Source organism: Fringilla coelebs (genome assembly GCF_963513975.1).
Source record: "Fringilla coelebs genome assembly, chromosome: 3".
Taxonomy (NCBI): Eukaryota; Metazoa; Chordata; class Aves; order Passeriformes; family Fringillidae; genus Fringilla; species Fringilla coelebs.
The window spans coordinates 57,553,166-57,571,161 of record NC_140030.1 but is presented as its reverse complement, the minus strand read 5'-3'; the positions used below and the strand labels follow the sequence as shown (position 1 = coordinate 57,571,161).

Below are 17,996 nucleotides of genomic sequence, written 5' to 3'. Positions count from 1 at the left end.
TTTTCAGATTTAAATGGTTATAATGCAATATATCTGTTAGAGGTGGAAGTATTTACTTCACAAAGCACACATTTGACACTTCTAAAATATTTTAATTGCTGTGTAATATTTTTATTCTGTATGGTAATGTGTATCTTGTGATGCACACAAGATTGAGGGTAAATTTGTTTCCCCTTTGTTTAGAAGACCATTGGAAAAAAATTAAGTAACACCAGCAAAGGATTTCCACCTCTTCCCTTTTTTTCCCCTAGTCTGTTGTTCCTCCACTAATTTTTGTAATTTTTCTATTCTTAATCTTCTTTTAGCTTAAGGATTTGATTATTTTACAGAAATCAAATTGTTTTAAGGTACAGGCTTATTCTGATTATTGCAATATATACCTCCTATTCTTTTGAATTCATTGGAAGTCTGAAGAGCAAGTGGTGAGGATAGAACAATTAGAATTAAAGTACTGATTATTAAGACCAACCTAAAATTCTCCTTTAAATGGAAGTGACATTTTTGCATATTATTCAGAGATAAAGTCCACTGCAACAACTTGTCAAATATGTGCTGTAGTGTTTGCAATGCTTGGACTGCATAGTCTTCAGTCCAGTTGTGTCATTAGTGCAGTGTACATACTTGAAAAATTTAATATCTTTTTCTAAACATCTACCAGCCAATAGCCAATATTACTGAGTGTTGCTTAACATCACTTCTGCTTTTTCTTTTTTGAAAAAAAGCATTTTGTTGCAGATAATTCTTACTGTCTTACAGGAAAAATGAAAATAGAATCATAGTTTAGTAAAATGCTTCATATTAAAATTTAAAACAACTTATTCTTCTAGAATGATGACAGCCTGACTGCACTGGGAGTGGGAGGAGGAAACAGTTGTCCACCCGGGCAAGAGACAGTAAGTATTATGTAATTTTTTGCAATATCTTTTGTACCTGTTATATTGTATCTGCTTTTGAAAGCATGTCTTTCTTTTAGCATGATCCCAAAGGCATTTTTTTCTACTGTAGATTTTTTAATTCTTACAAAGATGTTCATAACTGTATAACTACATTACTTCTGGATTTATATCAATCTTGAAAAACAATATTGTTAAATTTTGTTGAATATAGATTTTATTTACTTTTTGCTTGGACATTGACCCGAATAGAACTTGACAAATCTTTAAATTTTACACCAGAAGGAAGAAAGTCTACTGCTTTAGGTATAATTGTGAGTGGTATACATTCTTCCTTGGTTCTGAGGTGCATTTCATATATCCTGTTATGGTTATTTTTCTGATCATATTTTGACACAGAATATAATGGCAATTTCCACATTTTATTTAAATTGCCAGGCTTACTAAACCAGTTGTATTACAGGACACATTGGTATATTAATTTCTTATTTGTGAGAGACAGACGTGATTGGTTTGAACTGTTTGTGGCAGTTTCTGTGTGACTGAATTTTTAAATGATTTTTAAAAAATTATAACATTTACACCAGAAGTATCTTGCAAAAGACCCTGGGAAAAAAAATTAGTTCTTGCTCTGCCTTTCATTGTTTTTCATTCTGCCAAGTAATTAGTGTTGCATTCCTACATTCTGTTTTGGGTTTTTTTACCTTAAGTGACCTCATGGTTTTCATGAGATTGTCACTTAACTGAAGTGGGCACTTTTAGAGCACCTCTTACTGGACATGGTCATGGTGCTCATTAGTGTGGTTTAGTTTGGTTCTGTTCTACACTTCATATTTCTGTACTGCCAACATCACCTGTAATTACTGTTAGCTTTCCTAATGCAGGGAGGAGAGTTATGACAAAACACATTTCATGGTTTAGCTTCTTTATGTAAATTAAAGACTACTGAATGCATATTTATGTAAATTTCCAGTCTACTGAAAACTATGCTGATACTAATTCTTTGGTGCTGACCAGCTCACAGATTGCCACATAAAATTTACAATGGTAGAATCACTTCCATCTTTTCCCATTCATAACTGATTTAATCTGTTTAATTGGTGACATGGAATTATGGAAATACAAGTGACATTGGCTATATTTCTACACACGCAACTCACAGGTGATCTTGCTCAAAGCAGAAATACAAATATAAAAAGCACTGTGGAATTCAGCAGTCTTAAAATTTACATGCATGCATGAGTTATAAAAAATAAGGGTTTTTTCCTATCTGTATCATCATAACTTTGCTGTCTCCTTCAATCCTGTTACCCCTTCTATTGCTCCTAATGATCCCTGTTTCTGACCTCTACTTACAATTTAGTAGAGGAATATGAGGTGCAGATTGTAGGTAGGGAAGCAGCATTCTGTGTGTGTAAAATATGTCATAATTTTGCTCTTCACTTACGGTGAGGGAAGTGAGCAATTCCGTTATTCTTTCAGTTCATTTGTTTTCTTTTCATGCTTCCCTGCTCAGAGTTCACTAGGACAGATTTTTGTTCATAGGGCATAGGAAATAAATAAGAAATTGTACTTGATATTTTCATATTCAGGGTAGAAAGCAGGCTTCTAGTAGTTTATTATATGTTGTATCCATGGTCCTGATGACTGTTAGTACTTTTTTTCATAAAAGTATAGCTGCGCTGAATTTCACTGTCAAATAGATTTATTATGTGAAATGGAATATAAATGTATTTTTTGCAGATATTTATAAAATTGTATATCCAAATGCTTACTGCTAAACAAAACAAAAGAAAAATAGAAAAGAAAAAATGGAGTGATCAAAGCAAAACTTTGCAATGTCTTTTTGTATTAAATTTTTCCTTGGATAAAGCTGTCATACTGTTGAAGTATTTATTCAAACACATATGCTTCATGAGCACACAGAGAATGGGATCTGAAGGTGGTGTAACAATTCTGAGAAAGTGACTGTATGAAGTTTTTTTTTCCCTTTTGCTTCACAAGCAAATTGCTTATAAAACTAACAGCTGCTGTTTTGAAGCTAATCTTAGTGAATTGAATGTTCTTAACCATTTCTGCAATCCCACAGTCCTTTATCTTGCCTCTCCTGCTGCTTTCCCACCACCCCTGATCCCATTAGCAAAACTTGAGGCAGCCTCAGCTTTTACCAAAGTGCAGCTTTGGTTTCAGCTGCTTTTCTGCAAGAGGAAGTGAATGTTGCGCTTTTTTCTCTGTGGCATGGTTGTGATAAAGCTGTGGTGTTCTTATCTCTCTTTTAGGTAGTGGCTCTTTATGACTACACAGCGCATCGATCAGATGAGCTAACCATCCATCGCAGTGACATTATCCAAGTGTTATACAAAGATAATGATAACTGGTGGTTTGGCAGCCTAGCAAATGGACAGCAAGGCTATTTTCCAGCTAATTATGTGGCTGGTGAAAGTAAGTTTACTGCTGTCTTCCTGGTATACCGGTGTGGGTTTAACTGATGCTCCAAGTGCTGTTCTGCTTATTGTTCCGAAGATAGGAATTTATGTAGTACACACGTGGCATAATGATGACTTATTGTGGTGCAAAAATTGTATTAAGTTAGCTAACCATTGCACTTTCAGCTTATGGAATAAGTCGGCTTATTACTGACTTCATTATCTGTCAGCTGGAGTGATCCCTTGTCTCCTCTAACACAGCCGCCTAATTCAGGCCCCAGCTTGGCAATGTTTTAGGACGCATCAGAGCATTTCGCAAACATCTTGGGGTTTTTTCTTAGGCAATTTCCATTAAATCTAGCTTTTGTACAAACTCTTAATTTTCCCCCTGCTCTAATGGAGAGTGTTCAGTTCCCAAATATCTGGATTTCAGTATGAAGTTTTAAAAGAAACAGTAATGGTTAAATCTCACATCTGAGTATTGAAGTTGCTACCAGGTCCTTTACATTAAAACAGTTTTGATTAAACTGATACAGACAGACCTAGATGAATTTGAACAAATAATATAGGAAGCATCCTACTTAGTCCACTGCTTTAAAGATGCTCAGGGTGCTGGTGTAAATATTCAGCTTGTGGACATAGCATGTGGTTGCACACTACAAGAAATGAAATTGCCTTCCTAAGCTATCAAACTATCAGTTATACTGGTATTTACAAATCTTTTAACCCAACATTTCTCAAGATGGTTTTCCCCATTTTTTAGTTCCTCCCTATGTCTTTAAAGTGAAATCTAGTATTTAAGCCTCTTTGCTAAAAAACACTTGCACATAACACTGGCTCACTTGATGGGGTCAAATAAAGTTAGATTTACCATGCCCTTCCCTGTTGTCCTCTTCTTGTACATCCTGTGCATTTTGCCCTGCCTTTCCTCCTTTTAAGATAACCCAGGGAGAAGTCTCAAGGAAGGGTCTTCAGTGAGGGCCTTAAAAAAGTGTTCTGAGAAACAAAGAAAGATAAAACCTAAACTAATTTTTTGAGGCAGTTGTACAATTGTGAAAAAAACTCTAGTAAATAATTTGCTCTTGCAGTTGATCATCTTATTGAATAAAAAGAAATATGTAAGATACATTTGTTAAGTATCCACTGCTTCCTAACAGTATGGACTTTGTTCTTAGGTAAATGTTTGAATGGTTTTATACAATAAACAATATATAAATCACATTTAAATCTAAACTTGCTAGTATAAATAATGGTTTATGGGAAAAATTTTCATTAATTTTCATACAACATTTGCCTTCAAACATTTTTCACCTGTGTTTGTTTACATCCTGGTTTTGGCTAGGTTGTAATGTCATGGTGGTTCACAAATTCTTTCATAGCTCTAATAATGGTGAATTATGGTTCCTCTTTTCAGAAGAATATGAAGAACAACCTTCAGGATTAATACCAGATTCTGCTCCTCTCCTACCAGAAGGACCAACAGAAGCAGAGGAAGGTTTTCTGACACTGGATAAGGTAATCATTTGAGAAGGAAGGATTCTCTAAGTAGAGTTAGGTTGTCTTTTGTGTGCCACATGGACTGTATTAATTTTTGATCTTTCATGTAAAAAATACTTATGTGTAGATCTCATTCCAGGCAAGTATGTATACTTCCAGTAGAAGTTTAATATTTATCTTGTGTGGAATCAGCTGTTCCATCATGTGGCAATTAAATATCCTGCTTACTTCCACCATTCTCATGGGTGGCAAATCTCCCATTGACTCCAAGTTTACAGAGGTTATGTGTGCATAACCATTCCTGTTTCTGTGATTTTTGTTAGTCAGAATATACAATATGTACAGAAGAAAAAGAAATAGGACCTGGTTTTTAGTCCAGGAAAAAAATGGTCATTTGATTTTTATGGACTGGGGTTTTTTTCCCCTGGTTTTTAGAGATTCCACTGTATGCAAAGTAGGCCAATTAACTCTCTCTTCTTCAGAGGATTAGAAACTTTGCATGCTTATGTTTTCCTTCTGTGAAATAAAACTAATGATTGTCTTAAAACATGGGATATCTTCTAAGAGAAAAAGTAATTAAAAATTTGTTCAACAACAAATTTAAGAAATTTTTATTTAAAAATGTTTGTATCCTTAATAAGTGTACTTTCCACAACTGTTCCTTTTCATTTACTGAGATGATACTAACACCACTACTTTAAAAGTATTGTTCAGATTTCTTTCAAATTATTTGACCATGTACTTTCCTAAAGTTGAATCTAATATTTTGTGTCTGATTTGCAAGACTCCAAGCATATTCTGTGTTGCTTAGTTAAACTTTTGGAGACTTCTCAAGTTATTAATGTAATTTTTGCTCCATGGTGTATACAATCATAGAATTATTTAGGCTGGAAAAGACCTTGCAGTGTTCAAGGCTAAAACACTCAAGACTATTTCTGTTGACCTTTTTTGTGGAGCTTCTGTTTTTATTAGGTGAATATAGAGATAGCATTTTGAGATGACTCACTTGGCAATCTTGTTGAAACTGTCTTCTTGAAGCCAACTGCTAAAAATTGAATTACTGAGTGTTTTGTTCCTAACTATACTTGAAAAATCACTACACTGAGTAGTAGTAATTAATATGAAGTATCCTTTACCTCTCTGTAGCTGAGAAATTCCTAGGCAAACCATTGTCCAGGAAATACAAGGGTGCTCTGCTTCCAGATACTTCTGTAAAGGTAGACTGGAATAAATATAGGAAAAATCACATTACTAGTGATTTCTTTAGTTTATTGTCTGCATGGCTAGAGGCAAAGATGGTATCCCAGAGGATGTTTTTGAAATCACCTAGTTTCACTCATACCTGGATTAGAAGAGAGAAAAATGCTGTTATACCTATTTTTATTAGACTTGGTCATTGTTATCCACATATGTTTTTCTGTTTCAGTCTGGTAGGAATTTAGTCAATTTACTGTATCACAATACTTTTATGTACACCGGCTACTATGACTAATATTGCAACCCATATTTGTTATTCAGCTTTGTGAGAAGCAACCTTTGATTAGTTTAGATTGCTTAGAATTTCTCAAGTGTCTGTGGCTGACATATTTTTCTAACACTAGTTTTTTTATTACTGGTAGTACTTGTTTTAGTAACACTGAGTTTTAATATTGTTAATGCTCTTAAATTGAATTCTGCTTGTATCTTGAGTTAAATTAACTACATATTTAATAATTAGTTGGAATTTTATAGTAGTCTACAAGAAAGGCATAATGAATCAAATGTACAGTATCAGTCCAAAACCAAGCATATACATTGGTTTTCATTTTGCACAGCAGCCAAGAGTGGTACAAAATCATACAGAGTCTAGAGAGAAATTGTGAAGCAGGTCCTGGAAAAAGTTATATAAGGGGATATACATACGAGATTGAACTAGCAAAGAATGAGCACTGGAGAGAGCGCACAAAGTAGTATCTGATGTGAAGTCAATGCACTCTTCTTTCTTTCACTTTTCTTTCTTTCTGCTGTTAAACAAGATCATGGAGCATTAAGCTGGAATGCAACACATCTGTTGGTAGAAGGAAATTTTTGTTTATGCCATGCTTAGTTACCCTGGTGAACTCAACTACTACAAGACACTCTGAAATGTGTGTGCTTAGGGATTAATTGCTTTACTAACACGTTTTAGGCTGAGGTAATGGCTGAGATTTCAAAAGCATTGGAATGACTGGGAAAGATGATTTGGTGGATTTTTTAAAATTTCAAGTCACATCAGCACCGTGTAAACCATCAAGAAGATAGTGAGCTAACCAAATGATGAATCAAGTCTCTGTAAGACTTATGATGCCTTGAAGTGTAATAGGTTTACAAAAGCTGCAGAGTTCTGCATAGAAGAAAGAACTTGTCATTCAGCTGTTTTCCAGAATGAATGAAAGTTTTACAGGGCTTTGGCTTTAGGCAATACCAGAGACTTCTGAGACAAAACTGCTAAGATGACCACTGAGGGGGCTCATCGGTTATGGCAGTTCCTGTCTTGCAGCAGTGACACAGCAACTTTTCTTCCTATTCCTTTAACTTTTTTTCAGTATAAGACCTGATGAAGGGAAATGTCAATTTCCTTTATATGGGAGATAAGAAAAACTTAGTAAAACCCTGCATTTTTTTGGGGTTTGGTTTGGTTTTGCTTTTCTTTTTTTTGCTTTGGCAGAAAAGCTTTTATTTTTTAAATAAATAATATTTATTGAGTAATTAGGTTGTTGCTTAAGTTGTTGACACAAGCAGTAAAATATAAATTAATATTTTAGTTGTATGTTTTTTGGACACAAGAATGTTTTCCCAAATACTTAGTTATACCTAGGTCTGCTATATCTGTTGTTCTTTCTGGGTCTTTTTGAGGATTACTCAAATGTTTAGCACTGTTAAGAAAAACAGTTACTGTGAAAATCATCCTAGCAATTACTTGTGAGATTTTGGTACTGTTTAAGACTAAATAAGGCACTTAAAATATTAACTATGACTATGGTTTTAATTACTGAGAATACCAGATAGTCTAATTAAGAATAGTTTTCCAACTGCAGATAGTTTTCCACATGCATATCTAGCTAATCATCAGAGCTTCATGAGCAAATAAAGTGGAATTATTAACAATATAAGAGGGTGTAATACTTAAGATCCAATATTAAGCTTTGCAAATAATTTCTAGAAAAGCTTTAGTTCAAAGAACTTTCTTTCAAAATACTTTCTACCATCAGTTTTGCATTCATAACAATAATTTTATGCAAACCTTGTTTTCCTGCCTTAGGAGTTACTTAACTCCTGAGCCACAAAATTAGGTCATAATCATCTTTAATTACAACATGCATGTAAACTGCCAATTGAAATTTCATGGAGTGAAGTTCTCACTGCACTGATGAAGAATTCCAAGAAATAGAGATGGACTTACCAACTGGCTGCTCCAGTTAATATGTTGATTTCAGGTTCCTTAATAAGAAGGTGGAAAGGACAGGAATTCAGATAGGGTTCTATTAGAAACCATAGTGTGAGTTTTGCAAAACTTTGGCCAATCAGAAACATTTCAAAGTCGATAGAGTGTCTTTTTTGGTTTTTATCCCCAGAAATTTTCTGCTGGCTATAAGATCTTGTGAACATGTTTTATAATTCAATGGCCTGCCACTCACTACATGAAATACATGTAGCTGGATTCTGAATATTAAATATGCAATGCCATGTTACATGAGAATAGGAGGAAGTAGTAATAGACAGCACAGTAAATTTAAAACTTCCATTAAAAGTGTAAGAAAGTATTTTTTCTGGTGTATTTATCTTTGGAAAATGATGTCACGATGTAAATAGAAAAAAAAAGAAAAGGCTTACTGGCAAGAACCACATTATTATTGCACAATTTGAATAATCTACCCAAAGGTCATCAAAACTTGAGTCTATGTATATTTAAACAAAGTTAGGGATTATCACTGTTCACATAAATAATTCATGGTCTCACTCTTCTTCCCCTAGAGGAGGTCCTTGTCAGACTTTGTGAATACTTAGCCCAGTGTTTCTGAAACTAACCTGCCAAGCAATTGATGCTTTTCCCCTGGGCTTGAGCTGTTTACATGTGGGTGATTTTCTGGGCTTAAAATTTATTTATTAAATCTAAAAATTTAAAAAACATGAAAAGCTTGTTCCATATTTCAAAAAAAAAAAAAAGCTAGAAATTTTTCTATTAGTTTCATCAAACACTTTTATTTTATAGTTTGTATTGTTTCTATTTTCTCCATTAATGTTACCTTTCTTCAGGTTACTGAGGAACGCTTCAGAGACTGATTATCTTTTAGGAAGAGGAGGGAGAAATAGGAAGATGTGATTATGCTAATGAGGGAAATACTAAGGAATTAATGAAATTAAACTCTTGTATTATTAATACAATGAAACTCAGTGAATAGAGCTGAAGACTTTTGACACATCATGAAGTCTGTTCATTTTCAAGGTTCAGGGAGATAACAGAAAAGTGATTTTCAATTGAATTAGAATGTGTTGTAGTGAAGTTCATAATTCGGGGCTTCCTTTCTAGCTAATATGATTACAGATCTCTCTTTCTGAATATATTGACTTCTTGGCTGGAAGAAACTATACTTTTCTAGAATCAATCTGCAAAGCTACAGCGTAGTCTTCCACATATGTTGTTTAATAGCATTATAAAATAGATATTTCTTTATAAATCCTACTTTTGAAGTAGTAATACTTCGATTATTCTTTAAGAAATCATTCATCTGAAGGAAATGTTACTATAGCACCATCTATGAGGAATGGGCCATTCTTCTTAATCTTTACCCAGTATTAATATATTAACATATTGAGCTTTTGAGTTCTTTAGTTTCCTATTTCTTGGTTCTCTGTTTTTCCTTTAAAATGCAGTTTGTACTGTTTGAGATAGAATCATAGGATGTGAAGGGGTTGGAATGGACCTTAAGGATCATCCAGTCCCAACCCCCTCTGTCATGGGCAGGGACATCTCCCACTAGACCAAGTTGCTCAAGGCTTTATCTGACCTGACTTTGAACATTCACAGGGTTGGGGCATCCACAACTTTCTTGGGCAACCTGTTGCAGTGTTTCTCCATCCTCACAGTAAAAAATTTCCTCCTAATATGTAACCTAAATTTCCCCTCTCTCAGTGTATACTCATTTTTCCTTTTCCTGTCATTACGGGCTGTTATGGGAATGGTACTCCCCAGTTCAGTGCCCCCACTGAGGCTCTCCCAATCCACACACCACTCTCCTGCTCCCACTTCCTCCCCCCCTCTCCACTGCACCAGAATGAAGTTGAGAATTGGAGGCACAAAAGGTGAAGATCGTGGGTTGCGATAAGAACAATTTACTGTAAACAGCAATGAGATAAGAAAATTAACAGTAAAATCAGCAATGTTAATAACAAAAGTGTACAAAGAGAGTGATTCACATCCAAAGATGCTCTCTGTGGAGCCTGCTACAATAAATTAGTGCCAGATGGCTTCTCCCCACCAAGTTTCGGGCTGGAAGGAACACCCTTCTCCAAGGGTGCCTTTTCCCCCACCCCTGGCAATGATGTGAGGTCCTATCACATTTGGGTCCTGGCGGTGCCTCTCCCAGCTATTGCACAGAATTTACCCTGCCCTGGCTGAAACCAGGACACAGAAAAAGAGTCCTGTCTAGCTTCTCTGTAGGGCTTCTTGAGACACTGAAAGGTTATGAGGTCTCCACACATTGTCCACACAATCTTCTCTTCTCCAGGCTGAACTGCCCAAGCTTTCTCAGCCTGTCTTCATAGGAGTGGTGCTCCAGTCCTCTAATCAACTTTGTGACCCTCCTCTGGATTTGCTCCACCAGTTCCATGTCCAGAACTGGGCACAGCACTCCAGGTGGAGTCTCACAAGAGCAGGGTAGAGAGGCCAGATCACCTCCTATGACCTGCCTGACCACACTCCTTTGGATACAGCCCGGGATTTGTTTGGCCTTCTGGGCTGTGAGCACACATGGCTGGCTCATGTTGAGTTTGTCATCAGCCATCACCCCCAAATCCTTCTCCACAAGGCTGCACTCTCTTCCCAGCCTCTGTGCAATCCCTATAGTGTCTGGGATTGCACAGGTACAGCCCAGGTGTAGGGCTTTGTACTTTGCTTTGTTGAACTTCATGAGGTTTGCATAGACCCAGCTCTCAAGCTTCTTGCGGTGCCTCTGGATGGCATCCCTTCCCTCCAGTGTGTCAGCTGCACATGCAAGTTGAATTACTCTCTCTTAAGCATGTGTGGTGCTACTTTATTTGTAAGCTAGTAGCTATGTGTTCTGTCTCAAGAAATATTTACACCTGTATTGCTTGAGTCATTCTGGTTTATAAGCAAATTAATACCTGTTGGGGGAAAAAAGAGAAGGGGGAACTTCATACATAGACGTTTAGTGTAGGTGACCAGTCTGTTTAAAGATAGGAAGAATCAGGCTGAGCCACTGAGTTGGTCAAGCGGAACCAAAAATGCTGTTTAGTGACACATATTATCTCAGGAGCAAGCTAACTTCTCCCTTCCCCATTTTTCTCCTCTCTTAGCCTCTTTCTGAAGAGAATCAAACTTTTTGATGCAAATGTTAATGCAAAGCTGTGATCCCATATAAATTCCCAGAGGCTAAATCGTTAAGACTGAAAACAGGTGTTACAAACCATACTGCTTCAATCTGAAGTATCTTGTCTCCACTCTTCCTCCTCCCCCTTTTGTTATCCCTCAAAAACTCATGTAGTGGATTTGATTTCTGAGATGCAGTATTTGCTGGTGTTAAGCCATGACTACAGTTGTCACCCACAGATTTTTCCTTTTATTCAAAAGAGAGAAAATCATGCCAATGTCTGTCTTATATACTGAGCCACAGTTCTTCTAGATTCTCACATCTAAGCTAATACTGTTAGCTATAAGGGCCAGAATATGGTCAGACTGATTTACACAGGCTTGTTCTTTAAAAACACTGAAGGGGCTTGTTCTTTAACAACACTTAATTGTAAGTTAATTGCATTTTAAATAGGAAGGCCCTGGCAATATGTAATTCTGCTAGCAAAGGTCTTTGCCTGTTGTTTATTTAGTGGGGAAATGTGTGGACGGATGCAGAATAGCAGGGAAGAAAATGATGAGTGAGGTGTGGTGTCACATTTCTCCTGAGCTTGACTTGTTAGAACAGTTTTGACAGCAGGCATTGGCATCGTTTTGGGTAGTTAAATACGTGGCTGTGAATCTTATCCACGGACTGCATAATAGAAAATAAGATACAGGGTTAGTACTGAGTGTAGTGTCCTAAAGATGAGCATGAAAAGGCACAGAGACATGTTCATTCTTGCCATCTGTGATCCAATGAGTTTTTAATTAGATGAAGTTCTGTAGAAACAGCTTCTATGGGAGAGTTCCTCTGTAGGCTATAGAGCAAACTCATTTACTGTCATGGCTTGAATCATCTGAATAGATTTCCTGCATTACTCTATTTGTCCATCTACCTCCTCTCCTAGTCTGCCAGAGAATCTCTGCAGACCAGTCTTAGGGACAACTCTGCGCAGCCCAAAGGAAAGCACCACCAAACATGTAGATTTGGGATGGGACTATAGTCCTTAGTATTTCCTTTAGATGCCCTCTGCTTCAGGTTCTTTTAGAAAGTGTGTTCTGAAATACCTGATTGTTCCCACAAGTTGCAGAGGAAGGGTTTAGTGCTTGATTTACTGCTGTGAATTCTATAGCAGGGATCAGGAACTTGATATGCTTTTGTGTATTTTGCCTTTATTTATATGCTTTCGTTGCTTCTTATGTGGCAGCAAAAGGGAATGTTAAGTATGAAATGAAAGAGCTGTAAAGCAAGCAAGCCCTTTAGAAAAGGAAAATATGTACTTTATTACAATTTTTACTTCTATGATCACAAAGAAAAAAAACCCTTTGGAAAAGCCAAGATTCTACAGTTGACATGAACTAATGTTCCCTTCTTCTGGTGGGCTGTATCTCACAAACAGGGGTAGAATTAGAACATGGCAACAAAATTGAACACCATTAGGGGCACTGTACAAATAAACTAATTTTTTGTACTGTGTTCAGCATTAGTTCTTGTGAACAGAAAAATATTCAGAAGTGTCTGAAACGTTAAGGTGTTTTTCTTTAAAGCAAACACTGCCCTAATAATGCTATATTAATATTTAAGCTCTGCAATCTGTAGGAGTGTCTGGCTCACACCATGCCTGTTCCAGCACCAGCTTTACTGCATCCTAGTACAGAGACAGTGACGATAGTGCAGAGCTGTTTGGAGCTTCCTGGGAGATTGGCCCATGCATAACAAATGGTTGAGAGGTTTAGAAATGGACAGAGCTGAGATCAACAGCCTCCTCAACTCCTGCATATTCCAGCCTTCCCTGGCTCGCTCCTGACATTGACATGTCCTTAGTGAGTTCCCAGTGTGTGTTACCACACCTCCTTTGCCAAAGATCTGCATGTTTTCCCAGCCTCCACTTCTTCCTCCTGATGCTTCATCCCCTTGTTTCACCAGCTCCTGCACTGCCTCCTTGCATCTGCCACTGATCCCCTTGTTTCTTCAGTACTGCTACTTCTTACATCACTAGGATGGGAAAAGAAGGTCAGGGAGTAGACTGAGAGGGACACAAAGGTGTGTGGGACAGACAAAAGGAGGTAGTGGCGGCGATATCTGATTCATAAAGATCTAGAATCTAGTTCCTCCTTTGTTACATGCTTGAAAGTTTGTAGGAATGAAAAAAAAAGGGTCATAAACAGTATTGTGGAGTGTTGGGAGTCTGTCTCCACAGACCTAGGGATTCTCATGAGTTGCCATGTGAGATGAACAGCTATGTGAATGTCTCCAATTGTGTGCACTTCTTTCCTTGGTACTCATACTAAAAAGCTGTGCTTCAATATATGAAAGGCTATGTGATGATTGCTTTTTAAAACAGATCATAAGAATTTTCAGTTAAGCAGCTTAATTTAGTGGATACCTTAAGCTTCTGACTGTAAAAGAAAGGATAACTTTCTGTGTTTAGGTGTCTGAAAGTATTAAAAATCATTGTGTATTTTTTATAAGAGGTCAGTCTTCTGTAGCAGCACTTCAGGGAATTCTACAGTTCTTTGGAATGGTCCATATTTGATTATGGTAATTGTATAGTGAGAAGATTCTGTAATATTTGCTCAAAAATGTCTGTTAAATGGTTCAACATCATTCACACAGGATTTTCTGAAAAATATTTTTTTTTCACTCCGAGAAGAATGAATTAATGATTGTATGTATGGCAAGGAAGCACAAGGTTATAAATGCTGAAGGAAGTATTAATTACTTGGAGTCATTCCCTTTACAACACTCCCTTGTATTTTTCATATCAGTGGTATTATATTTCCTTCTTTTGTGTTTACTTTTACCATTGACTTAGTCTCAAGTTTATTACTGTATTGACAAGGATTTTGTGTGTGAAGTAGATGATTTTTCTTCCTAGCCCTGCTAGTGCTACATTATTATATTCTAATAGGCTGGCTTTTATCTAAACTAATCCAGCAATCTGTGTTTTTACAGCAGACTAATTCTAATGACTAATGTTTGAACATGGTTGTTGTGTGCAGTGTAAATGCATGAATTCAGTAAGTCAATGGGAGCTTGATCCTGTTTATTCTAAGTCAGCAGAAAAATAATATTAAACTAATAAAATAATCTGTCCCTGAAGGCTCAGGAAGGGCATTCACATTTCCTTGTGGGAATTCTTCCATTATGTTTGAGACCTGTTAGAATTAGGTTTATTTGTAGAGGGAGCAAGTTGTAGAGAGACCCTCTAATTACTTTGGAAGCGAGAGAATCTGATTTTCCAGATTTGGGGAATCTTTTTAGTCCTGAACTACAAAGTAACCTGGAGTGATTTGAACTGCTTTTGAATGAAACTTGCAGGATTAAAATACACAGGTTTTTCTTGTAAAAATGATGCAATAAGAAGGCTTTATAGCATTCTAATTTTTTACTTGAAGAGGCACAAATAACAATTCTTTTAAAACAATATGTGTTTTAAGCTGGCTTCAAGTAGATTCCTAACCTCTTGTTTCTACATTTACCTGAAAACTGTCTATTATTTGCAAGCTACTTTTTTTTTTTTATAGCAGGGCACTGTTTCCTTGTTTGTAACCACATAGGAGTTAACATTTTATGGCTGATAGACATTCTTTTTCAAACGAGGTATATTCTCTCCTTATTCAGGAAGCTGGTGGGTTTTCTATGCACATGTGTTGGCCCCGTTGTCTGTTGTCTTTTTACCTTCCTGCTTTTATTGTCTCTTTTACAGATGTCACCAGTCACCAGTAAGTCAGGGGACCTGAAATTTACCTCCAAACATGACAGAGATAGAGACTCACCCGCAACACAGTAAGCAAGAAATGCTTAAAACAATTTGCAGTGTTATTCCTACAACTGTTGTTTGAAAACTGTGAGAAATGTTGGAAGGGTTGATTTTTTTTTCAAGAAAAACAAGTTAGCTTTAGGGTGATCAGTGGGAGAGTGCTTCACACCCAAAATGTGAAGGAAATAACAGTTCATGTACATATGCACATCCCCAGAAGAGCAAGGACTCTAATGTACATGGCAGTCAAAACTCAGGGATATGTGGTTGCTCACTGGCATCCCTTAGCTATGTATTAGGATTTATTGCTGCAGACTGAAAGCTATTTTTACACCTTCTAAAAGTTAATCAATGTAAATTCCAAAAGGTTTTCACATTCTAAAAAGATGCCAGCAGCACCTTTGATGATGACACTTGCATTTCTTAAAAATCGTAGCTCTCTGTTGCGTGAAAGGCTGAGATCTGTAAGCAGATCTGTAAGATCTCAGCATTTTGAACAGGAGCTTCCACCCTATCTTTAGCTTTTACAACCATTTTTGCTTCAAAAATTGATATCTGAAAATACTTCCCATGTTTGCCATTGTATCTGTCACCTAAGCAAAGTTATTTCACTGATCATTTTCCAGGCTGGTTCCCTCCTCATATAAATAATCTAGATTATGCTGTAAATGCAGATACATACCTCATTTGAACCTGCCTTTTCAGGTATGTATCTGCATTTATAGCATTATGTAGATTATTTAGATTATGTAGATTATTAGTAGATAAAAAATCTGAATTTTGTATCTCCAGCGGCATCTCGATTTGAAAATAAATTGTGAGTGGAAAGTTTAACCCTCAAGCATGATGAGGAGGGAGCTGTGCAATTACACATTGACAGAATTCAGTGTTGAATTTTGGACACAACTATTCTAGTAGTATATTCATTAAGGAAGGAAATGCCTTAAAAGCACAGTTACTGTGACAGTTGACACAGTCTGTTAGAAGTCAGTATCAAAAATTTGGAATAACTCAACTCCATTGGTAGGACTTCAGGAAATAATTATTTTCAGCGACCTTTCCAGGTCATCCACTGAAAAATGTGGGACCGCAGATTTAAAATGTGGAATCACAAATGATTTAAGAAGATTCAAGAATTTTGAGTCATGCCAAATACAAATTTTCATTTTAGTTGAAACTAGGACTATCCTGAGAAGATGTCACACTGAAGGAATAGAGCCCAAAAATTACTTCAGTTACATTTCAAAAAGGTGAAAGAAGACACCTATGTGCTTGAATCACTGGAATTTGCTCCCTCATTCTGAACCATGGGGAGCAGGAGCATCATGGAGGTTCCTGTCTGAAATCATGCATGCTCCATGACATAGCACTTCACAGCAGTGACCACCAGGATTTTTTCAGAAAAGACTACAAGCTGTTGCCTTATTTTGAAGCTAGAAAAGAATCCTCTGACACTGCTGATGCCACTAGTGTGAAAAACTGTCAATATTTCTGTTTATAGCTATTTATACAGAACACATCAGATAATAAAACGGCTCAGAAACAGGGCTGCCTATTTTACATGAAAACTCTCACTTTACTTTTACCAAAAACATGACCTGCCAGGACTCTAGTTTTCTTGGTCACTGCAGTCAATGTGTCTTGAAAGATTCTTAAAAATTTATATACATCCAAGTGTTGCCATTCTAACTGGAAATTATATTTCAGCATCTAACAACAATATCAACATGACTTGAGATCCAGTCCAATCTGTACTTAAATAGTTGCTCCACCTAAAACATGCTGTTATTTTCCTGTTTTCTGTGAAAATACACTTAATATTCATGTCACGTTGATATATATGATATGAAATTTATTTACTGCATAATTCCTAAGAATTGAGTGTCAAGTTGTACAAGTACACACTTTCAGTATGGAGAAGTGAAACTTTAATACCTGCACAACTTGCTAAGTCAAATGAATGTTTACTGGTTTGCTTATTAGAGCAGTATTGTGCACTACAATACCTGCTGTAAAAGAACATGAATGACAAGTCCTTATGAAATGTCTGGGTTTTGAGAATTTCTGTGTGGAAAATAAGGTTTTGCAATAGTAAAACAAATTTTATGCAAGACGGTAGTAGACCTTTATCTTAGGCAAGCAGTTCTTCTGCAGACTCTAGAAGAAATAGAGAAATTATGCAAAGTGATCTTAATCTAAGTTTTGATACATTATCACATCTGATGTTCAAATAATAAAAAGATGAAAACTGCTTCTCAAAATTAGAGTAGCTTTATATTGGAAATAGCATAGTAACCTTGCCCTTCGAATAGCAATGATTAGCTGCTGCTTGTCAGCACATCCAGTATATCCTTATGTGTGTTCCCACTGTATGGTTTCCTTGAGCTGCACTAGGTAGTGCTCTGCATAAATTTACACAAGACCCAGCTCAACACTGGGTTTGGTACATTGGCACTTGCAACCCTGAATAATTATGACTCTGTAGCCTAGTTTCCTCATGCAGCAGTACTCCTCAAATTGTTCTAGGAATCCTAACACAGAGGTTCTTAGACTCTCAAACCTTTTCCTTAGGATGTTCCAGTACTAGAGCTGCAGCAATCCGCATATTCATGAGTATACAGTTTAGCTTTAAAAAAAGTTCCAACTACAGGCAGATATTCATCAGTTCATTAGCAAGGCTGATGTGTAAACATTTTCATCTATAAAACCCGATTACATTAGGACAGTATCATCAACAGTGCAGCACTTGTAACACCATTTTTGTGGAAAAGACACACATTACATTCTTCAGTCTTAATTCATCCCTTTGCTTATGTGTTTCAGCAGC

At 36.5% G+C, this 17,996-nt stretch overlaps 1 protein-coding gene across 4 annotated transcripts in view; it reads left to right on the top strand.

The window, feature by feature from the left end:
- The window catches only part of AHI1 (Abelson helper integration site 1), an 84,368-nt gene that overhangs the window by 64,514 nt on the left and 1,858 nt on the right, over nt 1-17,996 (top strand). For all 4 annotated transcript variants that reach the window (XM_084201892.1, XM_084201889.1, XM_084201891.1 and 1 more), the window contains 4 exons: nt 828-893; nt 3,173-3,335; nt 4,734-4,834; nt 15,116-15,195. In XM_084201892.1, coding sequence (XP_084058018.1) covers nt 828-893; nt 3,173-3,335; nt 4,734-4,834; nt 15,116-15,195 — 410 coding nt within the window. The remainder of the gene's footprint in view (nt 1-827; nt 894-3,172; nt 3,336-4,733; nt 4,835-15,115; nt 15,196-17,996) is intronic.